The sequence below is a fragment of the Dromiciops gliroides genome, chromosome 4 (assembly GCF_019393635.1).
Source record: "Dromiciops gliroides isolate mDroGli1 chromosome 4, mDroGli1.pri, whole genome shotgun sequence".
NCBI classification, from domain to species: domain Eukaryota; kingdom Metazoa; phylum Chordata; class Mammalia; order Microbiotheria; family Microbiotheriidae; genus Dromiciops; species Dromiciops gliroides.
The window spans coordinates 13,958,189-13,971,727 of NC_057864.1; the positions used below are offsets into that span (position 1 = coordinate 13,958,189).

A 13,539-nucleotide genomic window follows, 5' to 3' on the forward strand; every position below is an offset into this window, starting at 1 on the left:
TCAGTTTGGAGGGAGGGTCTACGTGTTAGGAAGAATACTGAATATCTAGAGGAGGCCAGCCAGGCTGGAGAAAGACCCACGCCTGTGTCAGAGGAAGACCATCTTAAAGAACATAACATTTTATATGGAGCCGAGAAGGCTCAGGGGGACACGGTTTATGAGCACTGGAAAGGACTGTGGGTCTAGAGCTGGAAGGGGGCATCTAATGCCCCTCCTCTCATTTGAGAAAACTGAGGCTCAGGCAGGAGGAGCGATTTGCCCCGAATCACATAAGCCATAAAACTAGAGGAAGGATTTGAATCCACGTCCTCAGACTTCCAAGTCATCAGCTCCCTTTCGCCTCATTGGACCTTGCATATAAAAGATATTTAATCAATGAGTAAAGGTAGGAGGACCTCCCTTTCCCCCAGCCATCATCACTTACTCAAATCTGCTGACCATCATAGAATCTCAGAGTTGGAAAGAACCACAGAAAACATTTGTACCCATACAACCTCACCAGAAGGTCAGTCAGTCAACAAACTTATCTTACCTGCTTACTGTGTACCAAGGATTATGCAGAGTATTTGGGTACAAAGAAAAACAAGGAACTTACATTCTTACAACACGCATTGATGAAGAACCTTCTATGTGCCAGTCAGGTCAACAAGCATTTATTAAGTGCCTACTGCATGTGCTAGGCTCTGTGCTAAGTGCTGGGAAACAAAGAGAAGGCAAAATATGGTCTTTGCCCTTGAGGAACTCAATTGCTTATCATGTGAATGAAGGAGGAGGCAGCCCATCTCATGATTTCATTTTAGGAGTTATTAGGGAGCTTGTTTTGCTATCAAGCCTTCGTTTCCAACCTTTCATGAATCAGGGCAGAGATGACTTCCTGGACTGTTAAGCCTTCTTTTCTCTGGTCCTCTAAGTCTGTTCCCAGGCATGTTCATTGCCATCGGATTCCAGGGAATGGAAAGAGTAGGGGAGCATCCCAGACACCACAGAGCTTTTAGGAAAATGGTATTGACTTTGGTGGCTACAAAGCTCGTCTGGAGAAGTTGATTTCTCTGAGTGAAGGTGAGCTCCCTGGGCAGTGATTGAGCGACATTGATTGTTTGATCATCCCTAGAAGTTTATTGTAAGTGAATCTGCACTCCCCGTTCTCGAGCCTTCCCGGAATCAGGGCTATAATTGGAAAGCCGAGTGGCGTATAGAAATGCAATCATTCTGCCTTTCTGCCTGGAGAAAATAGCAGGTTTGATATTTATATTCCGACAGTTCTGCCAGTTGGAGTCCTCCTGCACGAGGGATGCTTCCACTGGCCTGAGGGGAGCTGCTGGGGCTCTGCAGTGGACAGATACTTAGGACTAGAGACCCAGAAAAGTAAAGCCTCCCTGGCCCAAGGTATGTGAAGCTGGAGCAGGGTTTGGGGCAATAAGATCTTGGATTTGAAGATGGAAAGGGCTGCAGAAGTCATCACGTCCAGGTGAGGCCCAAGGGGAGAAATTACTTGCCCAAAGTTACCCAGAGAATGAAGGGCCAGAGTTAAGATTTGAACCCAGGTCTTCTGAATCTTACTCCTTCACTCTTTCCCTTGCTGGCTCTGGGCTTCTCCAGATACTACCTGAATCCTTAATATCGTTATTGTCAGTACCAGAGAGATCTGTTAAAATGTGGGCTTGAATTCTGGTAAGCAACAGACTTTTTCTTTTACCTTCAAAGTCATGGATTTCCTTTTCCTGGACCTGGGTTCAAGCCCTGGCTCTGGCACCTAACAGCTGTGTGACTTTGACCATACTGAGGTTTGGATTAGATGCCCTCAAAGGGACCTTCTACTTCTAAATCATCCCCTCTGATCCTTCCAGTTTTCTATCTAGGAATAAGATTGAAATGTAACTGGAGGGGGTGGGGGATGGTCACAAACAGAAGAACCAAAAATTCTCTTTTTTGTGAATTTGATAGTTTTCTTTCATTCATTCACCCATCTGCCCATCCATCTGTGTCCCATCTGCCCATCAACCCAGCCACCTGCCCATCCATCCATCCATCCATCTGTCCATCCATCAAACATTCATTTATTTGTCTTGTGGTGGTATCAGTGTTTTGTTGAGAAATTTTATCTTGAAACAAAATACATACTTCAACAAGCTCATAGCTAGGCACTGGCACATTCTCCCCTGTGCCCCTCGCTTCACAAGGCATTATGACCGACAAGGAAGGAATGGAAGAGCATTCTAAAATGCTCACTCTGTGCCAGGTACCACTCTAAATTCTGGGAATACAGACTGGTTGTAGGCATTTGGTCTGGGGGGACGTGAGGTGATGAGTGAAGCCACATGGCAAATGGGTATCCATTGATTTCATTACTAGCATCTTTTTGTATTTGTATCCCCAGAATTCGACACAATGCCTGGCACATAGTAAGTGCTTAGGTTTCTACTCATTGATTCCTGGGCAAGAGGTGAATATCTGGGGAGTGGTGGCTAGTTATTCAGTCTGTTAGTCAATATGCATTTATTAAGCACTTAGTCAGTCAGTTGCTAAGCATTTATTAAGGACCTACTTTGTACTAGGCACTGAGCTAAGTACTGGGAATACAAAGAAAGGCAGGACAATCCTGCCTTTGAGGAGCAAACAGCTCTGTACAAACAGGCAGGCTTTGAGCTTTGAGTCAAGTTTAGTGCAGTCTAGACGATTTCCTGAGGGTGCGTTTATGTTTCTCGTTCTATGAAACAAAATGAAATCAAATCATCCCCTCATGATCAGTGACTGATCTATGCCACTCTCTGTGCTAGGTGTTATGGGGGGGGGGAGGAGATTAGAGAAACTGTCCCTGTCTTCTAGGAACACAGTCTAGGCAGAGCAACCTGGATGAACTGTTGTTTGGGCTCTCCAGTCATCTCCATTGGGATGACTTTAGCCTGGAGCATTGGGAAACCTGCGGCTGTTTGTTGTTGGTTTTACTGCTGGCCCACACCTGCCTTCTCTGCCCTTCAGGTGGATTGAACTTGTATTATAATCCTATTTTCATCTGAGAAAACTGGGCCCCATGAGATACTCAATGTCCTTATAGGATCTTATAGAAGGGACCTTCCTGGCCACCTAGGTCAGCGCCTCCCCCCATTTTACAGATGAAGATACAGGGCCAGACCATCTGATAGATTTGCCCCAAGTCACACAGCTTGTAAGCATGTGAGGTGAGATTTGAATGCACATCCTCCACTCTATCCCACTACTCCACATTGTCTTTTTCTGGTAAAGATCTCCTTAGACCTTAGACCTTAGCTGGGTCTTCAATGGCAGCCTCCTAGCCTGGCCCTTACTTGAAGTTCCTTCTAGAGTGGGAGGACCTATTGATTTGAGTTGCAGCTTCTAGAAGCCCAGAGCCTTCTCTAGCCCCACCCCCACCCCCCAATAAAACATCACGGAGGAATGCCTGAGGAAGCTTTGTTGTCTCCTGGTAGGACTATGGGAAAACACCATCTCAGTTCATTGTAACCTAATTTCCTGGTAAGAGGTTACCCTTTCCCTAGAATATTTCAGCCCACATATTGGTCACTGAACACCGCTGACTCAATTTTGTTTACCCTCATTTTTTTCTGCTAACTTGGTTTGCTTTCATTAATCTTCTAACTTTGTACCACCCTCATTTTATTTGTTTTTGTCTTTTCAAGAGATTATAAACATGTTTGGCTTTGAACTGTCCAGATACAATAATGATGTTCATTGTCTGTGTCTGAATGTCTCTTGATTAAACAGTCTGGTTTGATGGATGGAAAGCTTGCTTTGAATCAGTAATAACTGGGTTCAAGTCCTTCCTCTGAGGGATACTGGCTGTGTGACCCTGGACATGTCACTCAACTTCTCAATGCAGAGTACTGACTTGCATTGATGGAAGATTTTCCTCATCCCAGTTTTCTAACCCAATGAAATATCCAGTCCAGTTCTTATCTGTGAGCAAGTACTGAGTCTATTTTGGGAAAATTGTGTGTGTGTGTGTGTGTGTGTGTGTGTGTGTGTAAATCAGGTTAAATGACTTGCCAAGGGTCACACAGCTAGTGTCAAGTGTCTGAGGCCGGATTTGGACTCGAATCCTCCTGACTCCAGGGCCTGTGCTCCATCCACTGTGGCACCTAGCTGCCCCTAGTTTTGGACAGTATTAATGCTTAGAGGAATCCTTCCTTGCTTGGAGTTATTCAGGAAATTTCACCTTTTTATTTCTCCTTAGCCTCTTCAACCAGGGAGTATCGGGGGAGATATTTTCTTATCTAGCTTCAAAGCATGAATACTTAGGCTATAGACCAATGAAATATTAGAGTTGGAAGGGGCTATTTATCTACACCAGCTCCTTCATTTTACAGAGGAGGAAAATGGGGACCAGAGAGGGGAGGGTACTTGTCCCAACTTGCACAGCTCATTAGAAACCAGAACTTGGATCCAGCCTCCCAGCTGAATTCTCTACTGATTGAGCCAAACCAATTTGGATGCTATGAGCAATGCCTATTTTGTTTAATGATCTTTTTTTTTCTTTTCCATTTTCATGTGGGCCTTTTACACTATTGTGGTACTGTTGTCTCCACTGCTTTTTGGGGGGAATCTCTCCTTCCTGCCCTTCGCCTACAAATGCTTGATAGAATCTTGTGTATACAGTGGTACTTGTTAAGTGATATTACTTACCAAGATCCCTCCCCCCCAACATGGAACCCTCAAACCTGCCCTGTAACCCCATTGCTGTAACTTGTACTGATTTCCTTTTGGACGCATCAGGTCACATATTCAGTTAGTCCAGCCATCTGCTCTGAGTTGTTTTGGGCAAAGAAAGCTATCATAGTTAAGAGTGTGGGGGGTGTGTCTGATGTCCACACCTTCACACCTTTATCCTCCTTAGATTAATCCTGGTGTGCTTTCCTCCTGTATGTGTGGTCCAGAGGCTGGGGATTAGCTCTCCTCACCCTCACCCTCACCCTCACCCTTCCTCCGCCTTCCATTTCCTGAAAGTGATCTCTCCCCACCTTAAATTTCTTTGAAATGTCAGCCATTATTTCTTTTTTAAAAGTTTTATTGATGTGTTTTGTTTTTACATTACAAGCACAGATTACCTTCACTTCTCATACAACAAAGTAAAGCAATTGAGTAAGACTAATAATGCAATGACCTCATCTGAAAGGACAAACAACATTCCACATTTATAACAACCCCCTCTAATTTAAAAATTGTTTTTAAAAATTAACTGAAATCCATTTTCTCTCCTTCCCACCCCACTCACCCCACTGAAAGAAAGAGAAAAGAAAAACAAATTCTTTGTACCAAATATGCACAGGCAAGCAAAACAAATTGCCTCAATGTTGAAATTTGAAAATATGTGTGTTTTGTTCAGCTGCTAAATCATTCATCTCCCTGTCAGGGACAGAATGGTTCATCATTAGTTGTCACTGGTCCTAGTTCTGCAGCTTTCAAAGTTGTTTGCTTGTCTCATTGCATTCTTCATGGGTTTGTAGAAGTCTTCAAAATTGTTCCTTCTCTGTGGCTAATGTGGAAATATGTTTTGCACAATTTAATATGTATAATGGGGATTGGATTTCTTGCCTTCTCAATGGGTGGGGAAGGGTGGAGGGATGAAGAGAATTTGGAACTCTAGATACAGATAAAATAAAAGATAAAATGCATGGAAAAATAGAATGGGGATAGTTCTAATAACCCCATCACCTACCTCATTAAAAAATGTCCTTATACAATACATGTTATAGCATACGTTGTTCTTGTGGTTTTGCTCACTTCACCTACATTAGTTCATTTCCACATTTTTAAAAATCATCTATTTCCTCATTTCTTACAGCACAGTAAGCATCCCATCTCATTCACATACCACAACTTATTTGATCATTTCTCAATTGATGAGCATTTCTTTAGTTTGCAGTATTTTGCCCCACCAAAAAAAAGCTGCTATAACTATTTTTGTGTAGACATGACCTTTTCCTATTGCTTTTATCTCTGTCTTATAAGCCTAGCCATAGTATAGCTGGGTCAATGCACTAATACCTTTTTGTGTATAATTCCAAATGGCTTTCTACACTGGTGAGACCCATTCACAGGTTCACCAACAGTGCATCAGTGCTCTTGTTTTCCCTCAGGCCCTCTAACACTTACCCCTTTTGCGGGTCATGTTTGCCAATCTGATGGGTATGAGGCAGCTCTCAGAATTGTTTTAAGTTGTATTTCTCTAATTAGCAGTCATTTGGGCCATTGTTTTTTCATGCCTATAGATTGCCTGATTTTCCTTCTTTAAGAACTCCCTGCTCATATTCTTGGGTCATTTATTCATTGGGGAATGGTTCTCTTTCTTATAAGCTTCAATCAGTTCCTTATATATGTTAGACATGGGACTTTGGTCAGAGAAACTTACAACAATGACTTTTTCCCTAGTTAATTGTTTCCCTTTCAATCTTGGCATTATTGGATTTGTTTGTGAAAAAAATTTTAGTTTTATGTAGTCAAAATGATCGCTCTCCTCTAAATTTCTCTGTCTCTTATTTGATCATAAACTTTTCTTCTATCCATGGATCTGATCAGTAATTTTTTTCCACTTTTCTAATTTTGTTTATGATGTGACCTTTTATACTTAGGTCATGTATGCATTTGGAACTTATCTTGGTGTGAATTATTAAGTTTTGAGCTAAAAAAAATCTGTTTGCCTCAGTTTCCTCAGCTGTAAAATAGAAATAATAACAGAACTTAGCTCCTAGGGTTGTGATGCCTGGTATATAGTAGGCACTTAATAAATACTTATTCCCTTCCCTTTCCTATTTGAATATTGTAACCATTGCATATTATTGCCCTGGTTCAGCTTGGCTTCACACCAGTTTGCACTGTCTTCCCTGGGCTTCTCTTTATTAGTCCTACTGCATTCATTCACATACTGAGATGTGATTTTTCTCCACCCCAACTTCGTTTCCAGATATTTTTTTTTGGTTCATGGTAACAATTATTCCCATTATTTCTCATGTTACTTGGTATGCACCTTCTCTGTGAGCTGAGCCCATCTGCCTTGTATGAGAGCTACTTGTGTGTGTGTGTGTGTGGGGGGTTCCTCTAAGACTGTAAGCTTCTTGAAGGCAGCTTCTATGCCATTTTTTTAATCTTTTGTATCTCCAGCATTAGGCACAGTGCCTTTCCTGGATGAGGCTCTTAAGGAATCTACAGAATAGAATCCTACTGAATTACAGATGACTCAGTTTCCTTATGCCTCAATCTCTAAATCTCCCTAGGTCAATCTGGTCTTGACGTATTGCTGAAGCAGAGAATTTTTATTCTACACTCCCCAGATCCATCTTCCCTTTCTTTCCCTTCCTTGGATTAGATTGTAAACTCCTTAAGGACAGGGATGCTCTTCTGTCTTTTTGTATATCCAGTGCCTGGCGCATAGTAGGCACTTCACAAATTTCTATTGATTGATTGATTCCTGTGCTCAGAGAAGTTCAGCTGATAAAATCATTTTACCTAACTGTGAAATAGAGCTGGAACTGAGCGATTTGGAGGCAGGGTCATGGATTCCTAAGGAAACAGGCGGAGGGCTTTTGGGGTGCTCTTTTACAGGCCACCCAGAGAAATGTTATTGACCAAATAGTGAAAGTCCCAACTCCATTTCAGAGACCAAATAAGACAATAATGGTTGTGATGTTTCTACCACAATGCCTTCTTGGCCCCGCGGCCCCCCCCCCCCAAGCCACACCGGCCTTTTTTTTTTTTTTTTGTGAGGCAATTGGGGTTACGTGACTTGCCCAAGGTTACACAGTTAGTGTCAAGTGTCTGAGGCCGGATTTGAACTCAGGTCCTCCTGACTCCAGGGCCAGTGCTCTATCCACTGTGCCACCTAGCTGCCCCTGAACCGGCCTTTTAAAAGAATTTTTCCTCGTTGCCCAAATAGTCCTTGTTGGTCATGTTGATGGTTGAGATGTCTTATTTTCTTGTCTTGATGGGATGAACCCTTGGGCTCATTTCTTTCTTTGTCTGCTCAGATCAGCTTTTGAAGTGATTCAGAGAAGGAGGAGATACCCCATTCAGCTGTGTGAGGAGGAGGGCAGCAGACAGCCGAATAAATGCAGGTATGTTCATGTGCTTATTTCTATATGGATAATAATGATGATAGCATCTATATAGTGCATTAAGGTTTGCAAAGCACTTTTCACATGTCATCTCATTTGATCCTCATGCCAGAGCTGTGATGTAGGTGCCATTATTAGCCCCATTTTAGAGATGAGGAAGCTGGTGCCGAGAGAAGTTCAATGACTTTCCCAGAGTCTCACAGCTAGTAAGGCTTTGAGCAGGATTCAAACTCAGGTATTCCTTTCTCTAAGTCCAGATTTCTATCTGCTGGTGGCCCAGAACATTGGTCCCGAAGTCAGGAAGACCTGAGTTCAAATCTGACCTCAGACACTTATTAGCTGCATCAGCCTCAGTTTTTTCTTCTTTAAAATGGGGATAATAATAGCATCTACCTCCAGGTTTTTTGTAAAGCTCAGATGAGATGATATTTATTTTTAAAAATGCTTACCACAGTGCCCGGCACATAGTAGGTCCTCCGTTAACACTTACTCTCATCTTCCTTCCTCCCTCTTCTATCCACCATGCTACCTTAGCTGGCCAAGATAAGGTTGGACCTGAGATTTCAATAGTATAGGGAACTCCCACCTGAAGAAAGTCCCTCTACCAGTGCAGGTTGCCACCCTCTCTTTGACCTATCATCTCCGAGTATTACCTAGAATCCAAAGATGTTAAGGGTCTTGCCTGGGGTCAGAACTTGTATGTGCCAGAGACAGGACCTGATCCAAAGCCTTCCTGGCTTTGAGGCTGGTTCTCCAGCCACTCTGCAAGGCTGACCCATTTTGTTTTCTATATAAAAGAGAAAGAGTGGGAAAAGCACTCTAGTGCTCATTTAAACATTTATCAAGTGCTTAGCGTTTATTGGTATAAAGAAGTCAGCAGGTCCTTAGTTCTAATCCTGCCTTTGATGCTTACTAGTTGTATGATCCTAGGCAAATCACTTAACCCCTCCTCAGATTCTTTATCTGTAAAATGGGGTTACTGGGAATGAGCATAGTACAGTGGGTAGAGCTGGTCTTGGAGTTTGGGAGACCTGAATTCAAGTTCTACTTTTGACCCACATTAACCTTATTACCCTGGGAAAATGACTTCATTTCTCCAAGCCTCAGTTTCTTTAGCTGTAAAACTGAAAACCCGCAATACTTCAAGTGAAGGAGATACAGTAGAGAGAATAGATCCTGTTGTATGGAAGACATGAATTCAAATCCTGCCTCTGACCCATACCAGCTGTGTGACCTTGTGCCAGTCACTGAGCCTCTGTGCTCCAAGCTTGGTGCCCATGGATCCATATTGGTTGAGGAAACATCACCAGAGATGCCACTGTGGATGAAGTCACAAGTCCAGTCAAATAAACCAAAGAAAGAAATGGCGGATGATCAGAACACTTCCGTCCTAGGGCGCTGAGAAGGATCAAATAAGATAAAGCCTCTAAGATGCTTTGCAGAGTTTTAAAGGTTAATTGAATCTGAAAGGTCATTATGATGCCCCAGACACTGTGCCTGGTGCCAGGCATTCAAGGACCAAAATGAAACAGGCCCTGCCCTCAGGGAGCTTACATTCTGCTGGGAAGGACAGGCACAGGAAGCATAGACAATGTATTGCTGAGTAGTGTCCCGAGGAAGCAGGCTCTAAAGATTGGTGGGAGGTCTGCAAAGGACTGGCTTCAGCGTCTGGTATTTTTGGAGGAGGGCAGTTGCACCGTTGCCCACCCCCTCAGGGAGCTTCTTTGGAGCCATTATTGGGACATTTTTCAGCGGCCTCAGCAAAAATGAATCCTGTCCCATCAAGGAAAGCTCATGATCTGAGCGTCTTGACCCGGGCCCTCCTGTGTGCATTAGCTGCCTCTGGGGATCTCATCAGGAGGCAAAGAACCAGCCTCGAGAGGAAGCTGGGGGAGGCAGGCCCAGAGACCACTGGGGCACACCTGCTTTGTGGGTTTCTTTTTCTCATTTCTTTAGGGCAGCAAAGAGCAGCGGGACCAGCCTGGGAGAGCTGAGTCTGCCTCAGCTGCTGGTCTGGGAGTTACTAAGGAAGAGCAGGGTCCCAGGGTCAGAGAATTGAGGGCACAGGGCCTGGTGGGGGCTAGGCACATATGAAATGCTTACCAAATGCTTTTTCAGATGGACTTGGTTGAAATTCAGGTGCAGTCAGTCTTATTTGGGAGTCAGGGAGAGGACCCCAGGCCTGCTCCATGGATTTCTTCTGGTTTCTCTTTCTGGAGCTAACTTCACGTCATTTCTGCTTCTCTTCTCAAATAGTATCTAAATCTCAAAGAGGACTGCAGTGCCATGGCATTCTGTGCAAAAATGAGGAGCTACAAGAAGAATGAGGTGAATCTAGACGCGCTGGAGCCCGGGGTGGAGGTGGTGTTCTACCTGCCTGACAGGAAGCCCCTCCACTTGCTCACTGGCGAGTACACCGTGGAAGACCTGTGCATCAAAGCCGCGCAGGAGTGCTGTGAGTATTCGAACCCCCCTCCCCTTCCCAGCCCATACCCAAACCCAGCTGCAAACTGGGGAGAGGGCTCTCTATCCATAAGGTGGCCAGGCAGTGCAGTGAATAGAGCTCTGGGCCTGAAGTCCAGAAGACCTGAGTTTAAATTCAGCCTCAGACACTTATTAGCTGTGTGACCCTGGACAACTCACTTAACCTCTGTTTGCCTTAGTGTACATGGAAGGGAGGATGGTGTAAGAAGACTGAAAAGATAGTGAAGGGCTAGGATATGGAGGACTTTTAAAGCCAGAGGCTTTTATATCCGATCTTGGAGGAGATAGGGAACCACTGGGATTTAATGAAGGGGGGACATGGTCAGACCTACCCTTCAGGAGGATCAACTTTGACAGCTGAGTGGAGTAAGGAGACACTTGAGACTGGAAAAACAACAGCAGGCTCTCCAGGGGTGAGGTGATAAGGCTTGAACCATGGATGACACAGGGAGGCTTTCCACAAGGCTATTAATTAGTGAAGTTCATTATTTGGGAGTCCTCACAAAGAATATGATTTATTAGTCAAACGAGCACAAACCTGGCTGTCTGTTTTCATTCTTAACACTTGCTGTTTGCCATTCTAGTCAGGTGCCTCAGTTTCTCTGGCTGTAAAATAATAGTAATGCTAGAGTAATGAAGTCTACCCCATATCTATCTCAGGGGTATAATAAAAAATTTTAAAATCATATACATATGTATATGTATTGATCTATGTGTGTATATATGTATATATTTTTTCAATCAGTTAAAATCCACTCTCCTCACCTCCCTGAAAAAAAAAGGGGAAAAAGAAGAAAGACAAAGAAAAACAAACCTCCTGTTACAGATGTGTATAGTGAAGCCAAAGAAATTCCCTAATTGGCTGTGTTTAAAAAAGTCTCACCGGGCACTCTGAGTCCCTGACTTCTCTGGAAGAAGCCGGCCAGTCTGTTTTGCCATACATCCTTCAGAACGTGGGTTGGCCCTTGCCTCGATCAAAGTTCTCCAATCTTTCAGAGTTGTTTGTCTTTGTGATATTGTGGTCATTGTGTAAATCATTCCGGGTCTTCTGACTTCTGTCTGTATTAGTTCATGAGTCTCCCCAGTCTTTCTTAAACTGTCCCTCCATCATTTCTTAAAGCACACAAGTCTCCCATCACTCACATAGCACAGCTTGTTCAGCCATTCCCCAACTGATGAGTATCCCCTCACTTTCCAGTTCTTCACTACCATAAAAAGAGCTGCTATGAATATTTTATGTGTATGGATCCTTTTTCCTCTTTCTTTGATCTCTTTGGGGTATGGGCCTAGAAGTATTACCATGTCAAAGGTCTTACACAGCTTAGTATCCTTGTGGGCCATCATTCCAAATTGCTTTCCAGAATTGCTGGACCATTCACAGCTCCACCAACAGTACCATTAGAAGGATTTATTGTATTTTTTAAAAGACATTTTAAATTTCATGAAGAGCATCCATTTCATTTATTGGTTCTCTAAGTTTTTTGAAAAGAGATGTGAGTGCCCATAAAGCACTTTGCGCACTTTAAATTATTAGACAGATATTAGTTATTATTATTCCCTATATATTACTGGAATTTCCATCACTATCTTCTACCTGATTAACTTGATCTTTCTGCTTGGCTGTGTTTTAACCCTTACTCTGTTATTTGTGACACATGAGGCATCTGGGAGATATAGTGGGGAGAGCAGGTGGCAAGACCTGGGATCAGGTGACTTCCTAGGGTCTTTCAACTCTGATCCTGTGCAAGGAATCTTCACTTTCTTTGAATCATCCCCCCACACCCCCCACCAAAGCAGGCAGTCTGGTAAAGCCATGGACCCTGTCTCAGAATCATGGTGTTTTGTTTTATTTTTAATTCTGAATTTAAGAAAGAAAAGCATTTCCATAACAAAGTAGAATAGAAAAAAAAGGATTGCACTTGAAACTGTAGATCTATCATGTTCAACTTGCTATTATTCCTTTTAAATATAAAACAGTTATCAACTTTCTCCCCCCACCCCGAAATGACTACCATTAGACACAATATATTATAACATATATAACACACCATATATTGTAACATAATATTATACATGTACACACACACACGCATGTTCTTTCTCTGGATTCAGATAGCATCTTCCTTCATCAGACCTTTGTAGTTAATTTGGGTATTTTTAATAGTCAGAAAGACTTGGTGGCTCAAAGTTGCTCTTAAAACAAAATTGCTAGTACAATCGTGTTTTTAAATGCAGAAAATAAAATGCCTAGAAATGCAAAGGAAGAGAACTATATTGAAGTCCAAATGTCAGACTATTTTAAAAACAAGTTTCACAGAACCCAGGTTAAGAACACCTGCTCAAATCTTATGATGCTCTTGACAATCCTGTGAAATAAATGTTATGAATATTATCACCCCCATTTTATAGATGAGGACACTAAGGCTAAGGGGAGTGAATTGAAATGACCCATGGTCACAAAGCTAAAGTGTCAGAGTTAGGATTCCAACATGGGTGCTCCCATCTCCAAGTCTCCTGTTCTTAGGCAGACCCCAAGAATGATTAATCCTCCATTGTTTAAATTAGTGATGGGCATAGCTGTTGGTAAGTCAGGGACTGCCTTTAGGTCAAATCAATCTACAGTTAATAATTGATTTATGCCAAACCTTCATTTTCCCCCTCTGTGTTTCAAAAATACAATTTTCATTCTTTGGTAGGAACTGAATGGGAGGGAGAAATGGGACAATGGGGGTGAATGGGAGGAAGAATGGGATGGTGTCTTAGCATCTGTAACTTCAGTCATCTTGACAGTTATTTTTTCACCCCTCTTGCTAAAGGGAAAATGGTGCTTGATTTTGGAAGGGGCGGGGGAAGAGAGAAGGAAAGATGAAGAAGGAAGAAGGGAAAAGTGAGGGAGAAAGCGATGGGACCAACTTCATTAAACATCCATCCTCTAGTTAGTTGGCTGCTAATGAAAAACATTTATGATAAA

At 42.8% G+C, this 13,539-nt stretch overlaps 1 protein-coding gene across 3 annotated transcripts in view; it reads left to right on the forward strand.

Moving 5' to 3' along the window:
• The window catches only part of JAK1 (Janus kinase 1), a 146,089-nt gene that overhangs the window by 74,088 nt on the left and 58,462 nt on the right, over positions 1-13,539 (forward strand). For all 3 annotated transcript variants that reach the window (XM_043963458.1, XM_043963456.1, XM_043963457.1), the window contains exons 2-3: positions 7,998-8,084; positions 10,341-10,539. In XM_043963458.1, the coding sequence (XP_043819393.1) occupies positions 8,079-8,084; positions 10,341-10,539 (205 nt within the window). In that variant the 5' untranslated portion in view covers positions 7,998-8,078. The remainder of the gene's footprint in view (positions 1-7,997; positions 8,085-10,340; positions 10,540-13,539) is intronic.